Below are 17704 nucleotides of genomic sequence, written 5' to 3' on the forward strand. Positions count from 1 at the left end.
TGTTACAATGACTTTACCGACCACATACGTTTGATGGAGCAGAGAGTCTGTGGAGAGGCTGAGAAACATGATTGGGAAAAGATTCAAACTGTTGGCAGGCTTGTAGAAAAAGACTAAGATTAATGCCCAAGTTAACGTGAGACATATATATAAAAGCCATCTCCCTTACTAGCCCTGCAATATGCAGGGAGATACGCAGACTGACTGAGGGAGTGGCTTAACCTAGCAGCAGAAAAGCTGAAAGCAAGAGGGTGTGCAGGGATGTTATCCCGAGGAAGAAAGGGTAGGGGGGATTCAATTAAAAACTCTTAAAAAACCGACAATGACAAAAAAAAACCAAGACCATTCCCCTACTTATAATGCTTAGTCTTGCAGTGCTGGTCGTCTGAATTCTGCTTCTTTCTGCCACTATCCATCTGAAGAATCTTCTGTTGTTTTCTGAGTTTCCACTCTTGTTTAGCCATCCCTTGGCTGTTACATGAGTGCAGGAAGGTAAATACTTTTTCTTCTGACATTCCATCAAGTAAGGGAAATGCTTTCCTTTTTTGTGTGTGGTTTGAAGGACTGACACACCCACCCTTGGCAGAAGTATTCCAATAAGCTATTCCTATGGGCAGCCTGTGAGGCTCTACAAAATGTCCTATGTTTGCAAGTAACTCTGGAAGGCAAAGGAAGAAAAGTGAATCTGCAGATTTGCGTGGCTGGGATTCTTCAGCTTCTAGCTGTGGTGTGGAGTGATAGACCTCACTGTGGAGGGCATGGGTAATATCCCAATGAAAGGAATAACCTCATCCCAGCAGAGGCTCTGGAAACAAATGACTGTTCTGTGTTGAGCCAGATTGCTCAGAGTGAGGTATAACATGGTAGGGATGACAGCAGAGAAGTGATTCTCCTGCGAACATCTCTTACAGAGTCTGGCTGGAGTGAAGGGATCCATCCTGAAGATACCTGGAGTGCAGGGGCTTTGGGCAAGCCACAGTAATGGAGAAGTAGCAGTGGGTTACAGGGTTTAGGAATAGGTTAAGTTAGATCTTGGAAAGAGGTATGAGGGTTTGTTGTTTTATTTTTAAGTGTATATGCACTGTTACACTACAGGTGTGGAAGGCTGGTGTTCATGAACTCACAGAAGGTATGGAAAGAGGTGTTTCCAAGCTGCTCTAAAATTGTTGCTTACTGGCATGCAGAAGTGGTTGTTTAGCTTCATCCAGAGGTGTGGGTTAATTCACATCTCTGTGGTGGATCATGTTTTCAGTCATTATTTAAATGAGCAAGCAACAAATAGGATTTAAGTCAGCATCTCATTTTACATCTGAATTTAGTTACATTTCTGAAGGTCTGTAACACTACAACTGCTCTTCATTCATACTGAATAGGTAGACTTATTTGAATGACTGCTTAGTTCACTGTTTGGTGTAGACAATGTTTTCTCTATTTTCTGTTTTTCTGTGTGTGTGACTTTCTCTTAAAGGAATGGTGCTTTTCTTATTTGCTTGATTAAATCTTAAGTTCCGATTTCCATCAGGCTACTTTTTGATGGCAATTGAAATCCAATTAATAAACAAAAATAGCATTTAAAATTGTTTTCATTAGTTAATTGTGCTAGATAGAAAAAAAAAAAAAGCTTATCAAATCTGTTTCGTCTTTAAAGCGTACTGATTTTTGTAGCAACAAAGCAAGCAGTATCATCTGTTTATGAACTGAATTGTTTTTGGTCATCATGCTCCTCAAAAAACTGTTTCCTAGAACTAAGACATCTCAGTTTCTGGAGGTGTTCTTTATTTTTTTTATTCAAAGAAACTGAGCTCTCTGAGTGAACATCCCAGTGGTGCCTGTATGCCCCACCTACCTGAGAAATAACTCCCTCCCCACGTTTGTATTTTTCAGATGTATGCAGGCAGGAAGCCTGCAGGTCAAACCCAGCGCAAGCTGACCAACGCAGACCAACAGCTGATATCTAATCATGTAACAGTAGTGAACAAAGTCCATGTCAAATCCTATCTCCTACCCCCATTTTTCCTTCCCTCTTCTCAGCTTATCTGGTGTTATTTGGACCTGATCAAGGTTAGGAAGCCCTGAGCCCATCCAGCAAACAATGGTAGAGCAGAAGAAAGTCTGAGACAGTTACTTTGGAAGCTAAGGTGGATGTGTGAACCATAAGTCTTGGATAGCGTGGGTTAATATTTTATAACAGTTGTTTTTCCATATTTCTGTGTAAAAAGTTTTCTCCTGCACTCGGTTCCCAGGCTGGCCTTAGACAAGCTGTTTTGTTATGTGGGGGAAAATACAGTGAACAGGGTGCAGAGAGGCTCCGTGGGTCTCCATGTGAAGAAGACCTTTCTGTTGTAAAAACCACAGCCTACTACTGATGACCTACTACTACTGATTCCACAATTAATAAACTTTACTACTTCAATAAGAATGCTTTTTAAACATTAAAATTTATAGTTGTACAGTAAATGCCCTTAAAATTAAATGTAATGAAGACAACGTATTGCCAGTTAACTATCTTTGAGAAGAATAACGTGCCTTTAAAACTAAAACTGATTCATCTTTCCCTAAGGAGCCTATGAAAGTGTAAGGGGAAGTTGTAATTTTGCTGTAAATATTAGTGAACTCAGCAGTGCTGCCTCTGCTGTTAAAGCCCAACAAACATGACCTGAAAAGGCATCTTTTCCCCCTGTTCAAACAGCCTTGAAATCATCTCTTTAACAGCACTTCTATTTCAGAGAAACAATTATAAGAAAAAATGAAGCGTGGAATGCGTCCAAGTGGACGTTATTCTCTTCTCTCTATACACATATATATTTATCTATTTCTTAAATTCTAACTATATATTTAAGTAAGATTCCTTTGGCCTTGTTGTAAGAGTGAATGTTGAAGCTTAGATTCCACATGATGGGAATTGAGCTCCCTAAATTTAGTGCTTCTAACATATGTTTAAGATCTAGGAATGTATTTCAGATATAACTCATGCTGGAAGTTCCTGGAAAGCTACATGACTGATGTGGTGTGGCATGGAGAAGATTAAATTATAGTTGATTTTCTTCCCTCCTAAGATCCCCTAAAGCATCTGTGAGATTGATGGGTGGTATAGTCATTGCATTACATTTCGATGTGTTTATTTTGGAGGACAGTCTTCCAGTATATATAAAAGGATTTTTAAAATATTGTGGGTAAGGAGGTGGACAGATAATAAATAGAACTTGGTGTTACGATATTCTCTTGAAAGCTTTTGCTATACTTGATTTCTGCCAGAAGAAAAAGAAAGAGCGGCTGTTTTTGATGTTTGTGCTTTGAAAAATATCAAATGATTTCTTTTGACTGGTTAAAAGTCAGTGTGGGTGGAGAAGTGGACATAATTTCCCAAATTCCTACATTGTTGTACTGGAGATGAATTTGGTTATACATAGGTGTTCTGCAAAAAGAAAAGTGGAAAATGATGAGATGTAATCAATTCAGTAAGGGCAATTTATCGTCTGTTCCCTAATAAAAATATACTGCATTACATCAAAATGGAATTTTAACATTAAGGAACGTCACAGAATGAACAAATATCAGTAAGTCAAAATCGGAAGGATGGACAGAGGGGGCAAGAGCTATAGTGAGCTGCTGTAGAGTTGGAACAGAACGTGCAGGTCTCCTGTCTGCCTTTACCTGTGTTGAAGGGTGAGGCAGCAGAAAGGAATTTCCATGGTGAATTGAATCTAGCCAAGAGAGTGGCTCAAAATCAAGCTTTGGGAAGACAAGAGGAAAACTGCTGCAGGCAGATGGGCAACAGAGAGAAGATAGGAATCATCTGCAAACAAAAGTAAAGGAGTTTGACCTGCTTGTATGGTAGAGAAATGTGTCTGGAGTTGGATTGAGGCAGGTTCTTGATGCCCAATCAAGTTACTATAAGCAATATTGTATGAATTAGTTCAAGTCTAGCTAGAGGATGATGGCTGGAGTTGCATGTGGGGGAGAAAAGTTTGGTGGGACTTCTGCAGGAGCTGATGTGTAGGTGATTGAAGGCAGCAATCACTGCAATGAGCAGCAAGGTTTTCTGGATTTTGGTTGGAAAGAGTCTGTGTACCCAGTGCAGCTACTGTGGGTCTTGCAACATAACTGGGGAAGCAAACGTCTCACTAATTTGTATCCACGTAGGATCAGTTTTCCAAAGCAACGACATCAACCAAGTATCTACAGTGGCATTTTGGAATTACTGGAAATCTTGCTGGATTCATGATGAACACATAAAAGGGACTTACTGTGAGTATGCTCACAGGATGTTTGTAATAATAAGAGGAAAAAATGAGTAATCTCCTACAAAGCGGTTTTAACATACTGTAGTGACTGGTACCTTTCATACAGATACGAAGTTTCAGGGTGTAGTCTCCAAGATAGTTTCAAACCAATATCGAAGCAGATTAAAAGGGCTGTCCCTACCTTTTCCCATGCTTTGGCCTAATTGCAGTTGCTTCCTCCCTTGTTGCAGGGCTGCTATTGTGTGGCTCTGTGATTATCCGGGTCAAGGATCCTTGGCTGCTGTCACAAACCAGCTGCAGCCCCACTGGCCCACAGGGCGATGGGTCCAGAAGGCTGGAACTGGTGTCCAGAGGAAAACATGGCCTTAAAGCAGCGCAAATTGCCTGCAGGTCCTTGTAGGTGTGAAACATGGGGTCAGTTGTGTAACAGTTGCAATCACCCAGAGCAACTGGCAGAATGTGTTTCTGGTCTAAATATCTTATTTTGGGGTTTCTTCACCTGGTGCGTGGAGCTATGCCTGGAATTTTCTCCCCTGAGCTTACAATTGATTCGTGTTTACCAAAATGAAGTGGTAGAACTTGGAAACAAGCATTTTGTTCTGATTTATTTACAGTCAGTGCACTGGAGCAGTACTTCCCCTTGAAAGAAGGACTGGGATACTTAAAAACAAGTTGAGATGTCTTGCTTCTTTGGTTTATTTTTTGGATTGCAGCTGCTTTTTGCTCTGTGTTGCATACAGCATGTCTTCTTTTTAAAGTATCACAGGAAAAGCTGCTTTGGTGCTTCTACATGTGGGCCTGCACTGCTACCAGGAGCTGCAGAGCTCTAGGAGCACGGTGCTCTGTGTGGTGGCACCGAGTGATGCCAACGCATCATCTGCAAGTATGTCTGCAGGGAAAGGGATTTTTAGTTCTCTGTTGCTGAGAATAAAGGGACCAAATTTTGAAAGCACGTGAAGGGGCTGCGCTGAGGAGATGTGAATGGAGATTTTAAGTGCGTCTTACTTCATAAAAGGTCTTACAGTGAAGTGCTTTTGAGAAGTAATCCCAACGTAAGCGACTGGCTTAATGGCACCGCAGTGTAGTGGGCACTTGGTGCTGCTCCGCCAGCCCAAGATGAGCTCTCCAGAAGCACCTTCTGAGGCTGGTAAAGCAATGATGGCTTGGTGCAGCCCTACGGTTGGCTCACTTCTGTGCAGTCCATACAGAAGAGCACAAGTACTGCACTGTATGGTGGCTGAGAGCAGCGACAGTTGTGGTGCGCTGGGTCCTGCAGGCACAGCGCCTGGCCCTGCAGCCTTGGGGAACGCCTCATCTTGTTGGATTCACAGCCGGCTTCTGGCCTGCAGCCAGCACCCCGGCTGTTGCATAACGTTACACAGGAGGAACCACTGGCAGCTTTCATGCTGGCTATCATTCCAGAGCGCTCCCACACAAAGGAAATTGTAGCATAGATGCAACACTGAGGCTTTTTGTGCAGCCGTCAGCACAATCTAACCAAAATCGCTAGGAAAACTAGAAAGCGTTTGGCTGCACTGCTGCAGCCTGCTCACTCACAGCAGCCTTCTCTGCAGTCTGCATGTGGAAAAGCACCAAGGCAGACACAGGTAAGGACGAATGCCTTGGGAAGAAGCAACAGCTCGGTGGTTTTCAGAACTCCAAAGCGTTAGAATTGGAACTATTTCCTAAAAGATAAAAGAATTCTCTTTTGGCTCGAACTGTTCTTTCATGTCTTGTGAATTCCATGATTTTCAGAAAGAAAAAAAAGCCAGACTTCAGAGGGCATTGAAGATTTCCCCGTTGTTTCCATGCATGCTTGTTCCATACCAGTTCTCCTGTCAGTCTGATTCATCATGTTCAAAAACACTCACTGCATATTTCCTTCTTCCCCACAGCAACAGCCCGAGTCTGAGACTGTTCATCTGTTCATCCCAGCCTTGGCAGTTGGAGCTATTATTGGCAAGCAGGGACAGCACATCAAACAACTTTCTCGCTTTGCAGGCGCATCTATTAAGGTATTATTACACTGACTAACTTTGTCTCTTCTCTATGACACTTCCAGCAAGTTTGCACAAGCTGTGTTTTCATGCGTGTCCTCCCCCACTCCGTGCTTAGAATGTGATGTGATAAATGGTACATTTGTTTATAAATCATCCTTTAATCTTCCTCGAGACAAGATAATTAGAAGCATGTTTTCAAACGTCTCCTGAGGTGTGAAATATAAGCTGCAAAGAAAGCTACTTTGGTGGTCTTGATTTCTTAGAAACAGACTTAAGTCTTAATGATGTGGTGGTTAAAGGGTTTCTCCTTGCTTACAGTAAAGTGAAATTTGGTGAGATAAACTCCCTTTCTGAAACCAAGAGCACAGGTGAAGCCCACTGCTGCTGTGACTGCTCTTGTTCTGCTTTGGAAGGACACGTGGTGCTGGTCCCTCTGGTGACTCTACCCTGAAGAAGCTCTTGTGTTTTATTCTGATACAGCCTGAGCTCCTGGGTCAGCCTGCTGACCACACAGTGGTGCCCTGCTCTATTGCTGGTCTGTTTGCATCTTTGCTGCCCCAGTTTGTTGCCAGAGGTTGACCTCATGGAAGAGTAACTCAACTTCAGCCAGTTGCTGAGTATTTGATGCCTCTGTGCAGTTAGTACTAGTTGCTGGGAGACCTTCTGTTTTGGCTAGTAATTGTAACCATAAATATCTTTTCTAGGTGCTGGAGCTTTTTTCTCATAAATAGTCAGTTCTGCTATTCTGTGCTGCAAAGATGAGGCCTTGGCCTAAATTATGTAGTATTCCACATACCGTTACTGTTTGTAACTTCATCTGCTGCCAGATTGACATTTGGCTTCTCCTGGAAGGTGTTTACTTGAGTGTGCAGGAACTGGGGAACTCTCAGGGTGGGCCTAGTGTGTGGCTTGCTGAATGTCGATCAATTTACTGGCCTGTTTGCTACCTGTTTCTATATGTTGTTAAGCCACTGTTAAATACTTCTACTACCTAGACAGTTCTCATTAGTACAGATTAATAGTTGTGTTTTCAGTGGATTGGTGGAGGAGAAGGAAGTGCAAGGTGTTTTCATCAAATCTGTCTTGCAGGGGATGCAGTGTACCACAACCACAACAATTTCCTACTCTCTGGTTTCTATCTATTGATGAAGTGACATGTGGAAGGCATTGCTAGGTGGAGAGATGTGAAATACCCTGGACTTCCCCAAACCAGTCCAAACCCAGTCCATTAGCTGGTCCTTGGAAGATGGTTCAGTGGAGAGGGAGTTCCTTGCATTTTTCATGTATCTGGCTAACAGTAGCCTCAGGCTGCTTCTGCTGGTTGGTACCCCTCTACCCAATGTATCTGTATTAATTGAAATTCAGTTAACAGTTTATAAAACTGCAGGGTTTTTTTATTCTGTTCCTTCATTAAAAAAAAAAAGTGAGGAAGATTTTTGTGGAAATAGGATTAAATCTTGAGGGAATTCAATGTGAGTACACAATATGCTTACTGAATTTGGAAGCTTTGCTTTTAATATATTTGAGGTCCTGAATAACACCTGAAGAAAGGCAACAAAGCTGGGGAAGGGTCTGGAGCACAGCTCTTATGAGGAGTGGCTGAGTGAGGGAGCTGGGATTGTTCAGTCTGGAGAAGAAGAGGCTAGGAGAAGACCTTATCACTCTCTTCAACTTCTGAAAGGAGGTTGCAACGATGTGGGGATAGGCCTTTCTCCCAGATAACAGTGGTAGGATGAGAGTTAATGGCCTCAAGTTATGCCAAAAGAGAATTGGTTTGGATATTGAAGAAAATTTCTTCTCAGAGTGGTGAGGCACTGGAAAGGCTGCCCAGGGGGATGATGGAGTCACCGTCCATGGAGGTGCTGAAGAAGTGTGTAGATGTAGCACTGAAGGACATGGTCAGTGGGCACGGTTGGGATGGGCCAATGGTTGTACTAGGTGGTCTTAAAAGTCCTTAAGTCTGATAAGTTGGATGTTCTATGTAAGATTATCAATTAGAATAAAAGCACAATTTTAACAGTGATCTGGCCAAACAACGTGGAACAGTGCTATTGCTTCTTAGAGAAAAATATAGAGAAAAATATGTTATGTGTGATGGCTGGTAATCAGACTTATTCAAAACTTCCATTGTGTTGATCACCAGTCCTTTATCATAACTTTTGAGCAAAGCAGTACGTCATAATCAGGAAGGAGCCTGTGCTTTTAGCTGAGTTTGAGGGAGTGACTTTAGTAACTGAGTAACTGTTGAGTGCTGGAATAACTGTCAACTGTCCAAACTGGTAGCCATGGTTTATGGAGGAAGTAAGCCTTTGCTCTGGGCTTATTTTGAGTTGTACTGTAGATAGATGCATATGAAAGCATTGTACATCCACGTGTGTTGTCTTTGTGCTCGTGTTGAACTTTGTAGAGCTAATGAAACTAGCTAGCCACAGAACAAGACTAAATAAACTGCAGGTGCAGAGGGGCTCTGCACAAAGCTGTGGTGCCAGTCCATGGCTTTGGAGCCATAGGCAGCTGTTGGCAAGCTCAGGTTCTGTTCCTGTGTCGGAAGCTGCTGCCTGGTGATACAGGCTCGGCATGGAACTTCTGTAGGTGGAATTGTTTATCCAAGGAGCCAGGCAGAGGTTTCTGGAATGCTTGCTGCCCATTCTGCTCTGGAATACTGGGATCTGTTGGGGAACACTGGCATCTCCTTGTTTAGAAATGCTTCTCACAGTCCTCCTTGCTGCCTTTGAAGGGGCTGGAATGGGCACTACAGATTTTGGGGGTATGAAAGCAACTGTCTGTCCTAACTCAGCATGTGGAAGAATGCTTTTTTCCTAGTTAGGGAATGTAAAGCTATTTCTCTCAGAAATTAAATATTCACCACTTGGGTACGATTTGTACGTGTATAAACTCTCCATTCAAGAGCAGACAGTCAAAATGAACACTGCAGCCTCTAAGATTGTACCTCCAGACAGTGAAATGTTACGGTCATGATTCTTTCATAGAGTGTTACTCTACCTCTTGGGATCAAGATATTCTAAGATGAAAGCAAAGCAAGACGTCGCAGAACACTTAAATATGTGTAACATGCAAAGACGTAATGGAAGACTTGCTGGAAAACACTTTTCTTAAAATTTCAATAAAGGAGCAGGTGTTCACTAAGAAAATATGTGGTGACTGAAAGGCAGAAACTACAATGTCCATTTTGCCTGAATGGAAATCCCCAGGTTGAGCTCTGTTCAGTCAGCTGGCACCCAACATGCCTTAAAAATTCATCCCTCTAAAAGTTCTGTGTTCCATGGAATTAATGGATTTAGTTTGTGGCACACTTACCCACAGTGCTGTATGTTGGCATTTCAGTAAATGTACCCCTGTAAAGTGAATGTGTATTTTTAGAGCCAGCTGGAATGCAGAAGTGGTATGTGAACTAAGTACGCAAACCAGATAACTAGCATGTAATGTATTCTCCATCTTAGGGTACAATATGAATAATTATATAAACTTTGGTTAGCAAAATTCTTTAGCGAAAATGATGCATGGTGACTGGTAATTTGTCTGAAATAAACTACAGCTGTAAAATATGAATAACATCCCTCTGCCAACAGCTAAGATGAAATCCTGTAGTGTTTAAAATATTGCCCATTCAACAGCAGCTATGTAATACTACACGCAACAATGGAAACGTCAGTTGTGATAAACAAAAGATTCATCCAGAATGTCAGACGCTAGTTTGAATTATTTAATGCCATTGGAGTCTGAGAACAGCACCCACAGAAATCTTACTTTTGTGGTGACATGAACTGCCGAAGACCCTGAGAGCCTCTGTCTCAACTCTGGTGGAGATTAATTTTTATTTGGGTCACACACGTGTCTGAAGATACGAAGCCCTTGGAAACTGAGAACTCTTCTTCCAGTATAGAGGAATGTTTTGGACCTGATTAGTTACAACTGTGAAGAGATCATCCGCTCTAAGGGAGACAATTGCAAACTCTTTCTAATGGGCAAAACTTGTCAGAAAGTCTGTTTAAGTTAGTGGGCAAGGATAAGAATTTCAGCCTCTTAACCATATTTTTCCTATTGAAGGCTACATGTCTTGCCTCACAGCCACATTAAATTGCTTGTGGGATTTTGCCATGTGCAGCCGCATAGCGAAACCTTTAATTTTCAGAAGTAAACTTGCTGATGGTTTAGCCAATTTCTCCACGTTCCGTTACAGGTAATTAATGTACTTCAGAGAGCAAGCTGTCATGACCAAAGTGTAATGTTACTGCAGTAATGAATAATGTCTCACTCTTGAACAGAATGTGAGACTGAAATGGGGAGGAGGTGGCTTTAAATGATGCCTTCAAAAGATAGCTACCAAACAGCTATGTTTGTGCATTCCAGATTGCCCCTGCTGAAGGACCAGATGCCAAGCTGAGAATGGTTATCATCACTGGACCTCCAGAAGCTCAGTTTAAGGTACACTACATAAAAACTTGTTGATATGTAGGGGGTCTTTAGGCTGCAAAGGCCAATACTAAAAATGAAACATTTGTTTCTAATTACTATTTCACTCAGAAATCTAGCAAATACTAGATTTTTTGCTTTCCATTTACTGAAAATTATGTCACATGAATACATGAGTAATACAGTATCATCAGAGGCAATGTTCTGGTCATCTGAACACTAGTAGCAACTTCAGATTCACATCACATATTTTCATGTTAGACTTGATTTTTTGACCATGTTGTATTCCTATTTTTGTTACCTATGGACACAGCAGTTCAGTCTTTCTAGCTCGTCTTAATGCATACAACAGTGCAGCATATTTAACAGAAATAACAAAGCTGACAAGACGGGAGACCGAGCCTTTTCAGGTTACTGTTGCACGTTGACTGGAAAATGTTTTTTGGGTGGCTCTGCAGATAAGGACCAAGTTTCTAATCGTATTTACACTGTAATTGCATGGAGATACTCCAATGTGATTATTCTATTTGTGTTCAAATTGAGTTATGGAGTGGCCTTCTGCCTTGAGTGCTGAGGGCTATGTCTAATTGCCCCCAAAAGGAGGTGACTGTTAGGAGTGCAGATGGCTCAGTACAGCAGCTCTGTTTCATCACAGGTGAGACACTGAACAGGTAGGAAGCCACTTGATAGATCATGTCCTGGCATGGCTCTCCTGCTGCTTTTTTTTTGGTCTTCGCATTATTGCCTCAGGGCATCTTGCAGTAGGAGGAGCACAGACTTCAGGCATATCTAGAGTCAGTTTGATTAATGCCTTCAGGAGTTTTGGAGATACATCAGGGCAGGTATTTCACAGTGGTAATAGATCTGGATGCATTTGGGATTATTATTCAGTTTGTTCTTACCATATAGATTTGAAAACCTATCAAATGTAAAGAATAATTTAGAAGCTCCACCTCCTTGAAGTGTGTTCTGAGCTCGTAGGGGCCTACCCACATGGCACAATCCACATCTAGGGTGCTCTCATGACCTGAGATCAGCACAAGTTGGACTTCTGGTTACCTTCTCTTTCCATTGAGGTATCAGTGAATTTACTCTCAAGCATTAACATGCTTGAAGATTAGGTGCCCTTATCCTGATTGTCATGTAGGCAAAGGCTTGTCCTCAAGCTTTCCCCCTCAGGTAGACTTGGAGTCCCACAGAACTCTGCTGCTAGCTCTTCTCCCCAACCCAGGCCATGCAAGGAGGAAAGTCTCCCCTTCCAGCACCCTATCAAGCAGTTACTTCTCTACACTTAAGCTTTTGCTTGCTAAGAGGGATTGATTTATTAGCTAGTGAACCTGAGAACGCTGGTCCTGAGAAGAAGAGCAGAGTCCTTCTGGTCTTCCATCAGCAACAACCTCCATAGCCTGTTACTATCTTTGAGCAACCTCTTCTTGCTAGGGAGGGGCAGAGGCAGAGTTCAGTTCTTTATTACTGCTCTTAACATGAAGCAAGACAAATCAAACTCAAGCTTCACTAATTCTGTCCTTTAGCTCTGTGTAGGTGTCTTTCCATCTCTGAGCACAGACTTTTGCTTGCTGCACAACAGGAATGTAATCTGGATGCACAGCAGTTTGAAGAGGGAATGGTTGCTGCTTGGATGAGTAACCAGCTCCTGGAGAGGCCTTGTCAGCGCAGAGCCCTATGAGTTTGGCACCCTTACCCTATTACATTGTGTTCTGCTCCCTGTGATTCATGTCAGTGGTAGCTGCAGTGGCTGCACCCTTTCTTTCTCAGCTGTTGTAGCCTGAGGATGTTGCAGTTTGCAAGGCTGTATTTGTGAGCAAGGAAGCTGGAAGAAGGGTGAGAATATGCCACTGTTCACAGTCTGTGCTGCAGTGCACCCCAGAGTTTAGGCATACATGTGATACCACTACTCTGAGGGGATCATGTTGCCTCCAGTCTGGGAAACCATCCAACAGTCTGCAGGTTGTCCAGGTGTTACCCATTTGAAAAGCTGTTGAAATAAAATGGGCCCTGCCACTGTTTGTGATGTAACAGATTTGGAAACAATTTCAAAATCTCCAACTCGAGACTTGGAGCAGTACTTGAGCTGCTCTTCACCAACTTGCTTGGAGAGTTTTCCTGCAGCAGGAATCTCTGGTTCTCAGATTGTTGGATGGTCCACAATGCAGTCTCTTGCTGCATTTGTGTGGTGTTTCAGTGGCTTTCTTGGTACAGACTTTTGCCCCACTGGAATGCTCACTTAGTGTCCTCTTAGTGACAGGATGTCCCACCTAGACCAAAACAACGTACTGCAGATTCTTTTCAAACTGTTCAGGTGGAATCTGACCTTGAAAAACACTGTGTATTTTCAGCTCCAGTGTCACGCCATGTATTTTGTCTTACCCATTCTACAGTAGTGTGAACTTGATTAATCTTGAGGGCAAGCAAAAAATGAGAACTTGGTACTGTTTAACATAATTATCTGATCACTGCATTGTCTTGTATTCCATTGTAGTGGTAGACTGCAAGGTGGCTGCACTTAGTGACAGGGCTGGTGGATATGATTTAAAGGAATAGATAAAGGATCTGAACTGGAAAGGCTTTGTGGCCAGAGGTTTCTTCACAGAGCATCTCTTCAGTATCTCAATAGAATTCATCTTCTGATGCCTGTAGGATAGACAGAGTAGAAAATCTAGTTACTACTTCTCAAGAATTCACTGACAAATGGCAGGGGATGAGGAAACATCTTTTAACATGAATAAGATTCAGCAGCTTAGTCTCAGTGGACTTTCTTCTGCTACCTGGCACTTGCATATGCTCCAGAAAAGGCAACTGTGCGCTAGCTGCAGCGATACTGTTCCCATGGTGCCATTTAGATCTAGACAGATTTAATTTTCTACTTCAGAAAATTGAGCAAGCTCTGATTTTTTTTTTTTTTTTTTTTTAAACAATATGTTGTAATTGAGTGTAAAAACTAAGCTGCTTATTGCAAGTGAAGTCTTTGTCCTGTGACTTTAAGTTTAGCATACTTAAAAGAACGAGTTTCTGAGCCAATTAATGGCATTCTGTGCTTCTGGGTGCAATTTAAAAAAAAAAAAACCAACAAATTTCATCCAGACAGTTCTCTCTACCTCTCTCTACCACTACAGAGATGTAATAGCTTCTTCTAAAAGCAACGTTTCTATGAAAAGGTAGAATAATAATCTGTTAAATCGTTCCTTGATTTGCTGGTCTGTCATGTAGTTTTAAAAGTTAGACGGCAGTGCTCCCTAGTTTGGTACAAAGACTTTAGAATAGAAGCTGCTGCATTGATTGGGAAAATGCTTTGGTGAAGTTGTGTATTGAAAATTCTCCTTTCAGTGGAGCTTTTTGAAGTGAACTCCATCTCAATAAGCACGCTCTTTAACCAGAGACATTTTTGTAGGCTCAAGGGAGAATCTATGGAAAACTTAAAGAAGAAAATTTCTTTGGACCTAAAGAAGAAGTGAAACTTGAGGCTCATATAAAAGTGCCATCCTATGCTGCTGGTAGAGTTATTGGTAAAGGAGGCAAAACAGTAAGTAGCCAATATAAAACTAACAATGTTATTTTGTTACGTTTCATAATTCAGTGTATGTTAAAGGTTCAGACACTTAGCTAACTAGTTAATAGCTAACCCTTTGAAGTTTCATTGAAGCTGATGCTGTTTTCTTAACTATACTTGTTAAACTTTTTATTGCCTCAAGACAAACCAATCTCAGACTTTTTAGAAGCACATAATTCTGACTTAACCGGTTAATCATAGTCAGATCTATAGGTCATATTAGAAATACTGTTCTTCCACTTAAAATTTAAACATAGCCATTAAGACTTACTTCTTTGAACTGTACCTTATGCTAGATTTTGGAATAAGAAAATAGAAAATAATCCACTGATCTCATTTGGTTTAAATCAAATCCAATGTGTACACAAGTGATGGCTTTGGACCAAATGGATTGAAAGCATAATTTCTAAATTAGTGGTAGAAAACTATAATGTGTTCAAAACTCAATATCAGAAAACAGCAATGACCAATGACCAGTAGGTAATTTGCTTTGTCTAACAGCATCTCCTCAGCACAGTTCTTTTTATGCAAAGATGCTGGTATTCCTGTGTTTTCATATGTCTGGGAATGAGGAGATGGATACTGGCGAAGAAATGGCATCAGTCTTGGCTGTTCTTTGACATTTTTTTCTTCCATACATTGTATGAGTTCTCTGACCTTAAACTTGTAAAATCAACTGCACTGTGGCATGTAATCTGCTTTTTATAAGCAGGATAGTTAATGTCTTCTGTGTGTTTTATTTAGACTTCACAGCACTTCTAGAAGCATAGAGAATTTGGTGCTAATTTGTGTTAGAGAAAGGAGGCTCAGTTTGCAAAGTATGCTGCTGCACAAAGATGCTTTCTGTAGTGGGTTTCCTTTTTTGGACAGGATGTTTCTAAGGTCAGCAGCATCTTTGAGGCATGGATGTTGTGGAGTATTTGTTTGTCTAAGATTTTTTAACAGCTCTTTATTTACAGGTAAATGAGCTTCAAAACTTGACAAGTGCAGAAGTTGTAGTCCCTCGTGACCAGACACCTGATGAAAATGACCAGGTGGTTGTGAAAATAACTGGTCACTTCTATGCATGCCAGGTAGGAGGACTGCAGTGAAGTTCTACATTGCCTTGATGTTTCTATGGACTGTCTTCTCCATCTATATGTGTACAGATAAAAGACATGCAGCCTGTAGGAAGCACTGCTTGCCAGGCTTGTCTAATTGTCTTGCTGTAATGAGAGAGATTTATAGCAGTGTTGCATTTATACATATGTAAAACAATCATCTTGCAAGTCTCTGTTGCTATGTTTAGGTGCAGGCAGTTACAACTTCCAAAGCAAAAGAAAACCCAAGTTGTTGTAATTGGAGTGAAATGCCGATGAAAGAAGGTTGTAAGCTTTCTCATGATACCTGGCAAGGAATGCAATTTGTCCATGTTTCCCAATCTGTCAATTTAATGTCATAGAAAAGGATCACAAGATTCCTTCCCTTGCCTCATTGATTCCTTTGTTACGTTGCTGCAGGTGATTCACAGCTCAGAAATCAGGAGGGCTACTAAATTCTGTGAGATGTAACCTCCTGAGATCTCTCATGCAAAAAACAACAGCTTCACTAGAGCAGACTGTTCTTATAGCAAGTACCTCCAGGGGAATAAAATGAAGTTAGTCTGGAACTTCAGTTAGTCTTGTTGGTGGTCATATTCCTGTGCTTTCTATATTACGCGTGGTAAACCCGAACATGGGAAGATGGAAGGAGTAGAAAAGTTTAAAAATTGTGCACTACAACTAAAAAAGATCATATGATGAGTAATTGGTAATGAGTAATCAGTTCTAGGAACTTGGTTAGTCCAGGTTTTTGGTGTCCCAGTAGCATCTTTAGGGTCTGTTGTGAACTGCAGTAACTTCATGCCATCATCATGGGTTGTTTCTTCTTTATTTCCTTCAGCTTGCTCAGAGAAAAATTCAGGAAATACTGGCTCAGGTAAGAAGGCAGCAGCAACAGCAAAAAACATTGCAAAGTGGACAGCCTCAGCCAAGACGAAAATAAAGGTTTAGGAAATGGCCCATCAGAGACAGATGCCAGACCAAAGACAGACTGTGCAACAGAGAGACGGGTGGTGAGCACCTGTTGAAGTTATATGCAGAAGATCCACCAAGCCAATCACCTGTTCGAGGACCAGGCAACCGCTGAACGCTGTCTCTGAGAATGTATTCTTTAGGCTCTCTCAAACTTTTGAAACCCAGCTTTAAAATAAGGACCCCTTCACTTCCCTTTTGTTCTATTCTCACAATTTAACATAAACTCGTTAGTCTTTTTTATTGTTCTTATTATTCCCCAACAATTTTAGAACTTGGTTTAATGAAGCTTTCTCTTCTGAGTTCACTGGTTTAAAAACAGAAAAAAAAAAAAAAAAAGAAAAAAAAAAAGAAAAAAGAAAAAAGGAAAAAAAGAAAAGGCATTGCTCTTATAGGTCCAGCGGTAAAAGAAGAAACACATTAGGAGGGTGGGATTGTGGGTGGGCTAGGGTTAGAGCAAGGGTATCGACAGGAGTTTAAGTGTTAGTCCCAATGTTGAAACAAGTGGCATTTTTTTAAAAAGAATTTGGTTGCATTTTTACATAACACTGCCATGAATAACCTAAGGGAAGTGTTGAATGGTGTTGGCCAGGGCATAAAAAGATAAATATGCATTTTACTAAACTACCTCAGGCATTTAGTACCTCAATGAGAAATTGTTCCTTTTTTGCTTTTTTTTTTTGGTATTTTGTATACTTTATAAAGCTAATAGTTCTTGAGCATTTTATTTTTTTAAAAAAAATTAAAATTTGATCAGCCACCAGCCAGGAGTACTACGGACTTATCGGGGAAAAATATAGCAGAGCACTTCTAGCTGCTGGCTGATGGGAGTAAGGTGGGTAAAAAAAACACGGCCTCAGATTTTCTGAGGGCTTCAACACCATCATTTGTTTAAAAAAAAATTCAGTGAATGTTCAAAAGATAGTGAATGATGCCAACATTCTGATAGCAGCAATGCCGTTTAGTTTTCTTTTAAGATGGGATGAAAAAGTTTGTGACGGTACTTTTTTGGGAACAGGACAAGGAAGTGATGGCAAGAGGCTGGGGTTGGGGGAAAAATTTAGAAGGCTGCAAGAGGCTGAATTTTTTTTTTGTGCTACTTGATTGAATGCATGAACCCTTTGTGCCTTTGACCATCACTACCTAATAATGCTACATTTAACCATTTGCAGCCCATTTGGACTTTGCCATTTTGTTCAAAGAGCAAGCTTCATCTTCAGTTTGATAGAACACTCGATCTGCCAGGGCGTTTTGGAGGCCGCGAGGGTCTCTGCTGTCTGCAGATCACATCATACTGCTTTCAGTTACCACGATGGGGGAAGGTCAAACAGTGTTTGATCACGTTGAAAGATAACGAAGGCTAAGTTTACATATCCAGCCGCTGTTATGGGCCACACTAAGCCACTT

General features: G+C 41.3%; 1 protein-coding gene across 2 annotated transcripts in view; it reads left to right on the forward strand.

Moving 5' to 3' along the window:
• IGF2BP3 (insulin like growth factor 2 mRNA binding protein 3) overlaps window positions 1-16720 on the forward strand; it is a 100950-nt gene extending 84230 nt beyond the window's left edge. For both annotated transcript variants that reach the window (XM_042888158.1, XM_042888159.1), the window contains exons 12-16: window positions 6140-6259; window positions 10616-10690; window positions 14088-14219; window positions 15206-15319; window positions 16167-16720. In XM_042888158.1, coding sequence (XP_042744092.1) covers window positions 6140-6259; window positions 10616-10690; window positions 14088-14219; window positions 15206-15319; window positions 16167-16268 — 543 coding nt within the window. In that variant the 3' untranslated portion in view covers window positions 16269-16720. The remainder of the gene's footprint in view (window positions 1-6139; window positions 6260-10615; window positions 10691-14087; window positions 14220-15205; window positions 15320-16166) is intronic.
• Window positions 16721-17704: the final 984 nt, after the last annotated feature.

Source organism: Lagopus leucura, unplaced genomic scaffold, assembly GCF_019238085.1.
Source record: "Lagopus leucura isolate 7727_CA_CO unplaced genomic scaffold, USGS_WTPT01 Super-Scaffold_100157, whole genome shotgun sequence".
Lineage (NCBI taxonomy): Eukaryota > Metazoa > Chordata > Aves > Galliformes > Phasianidae > Lagopus > Lagopus leucura.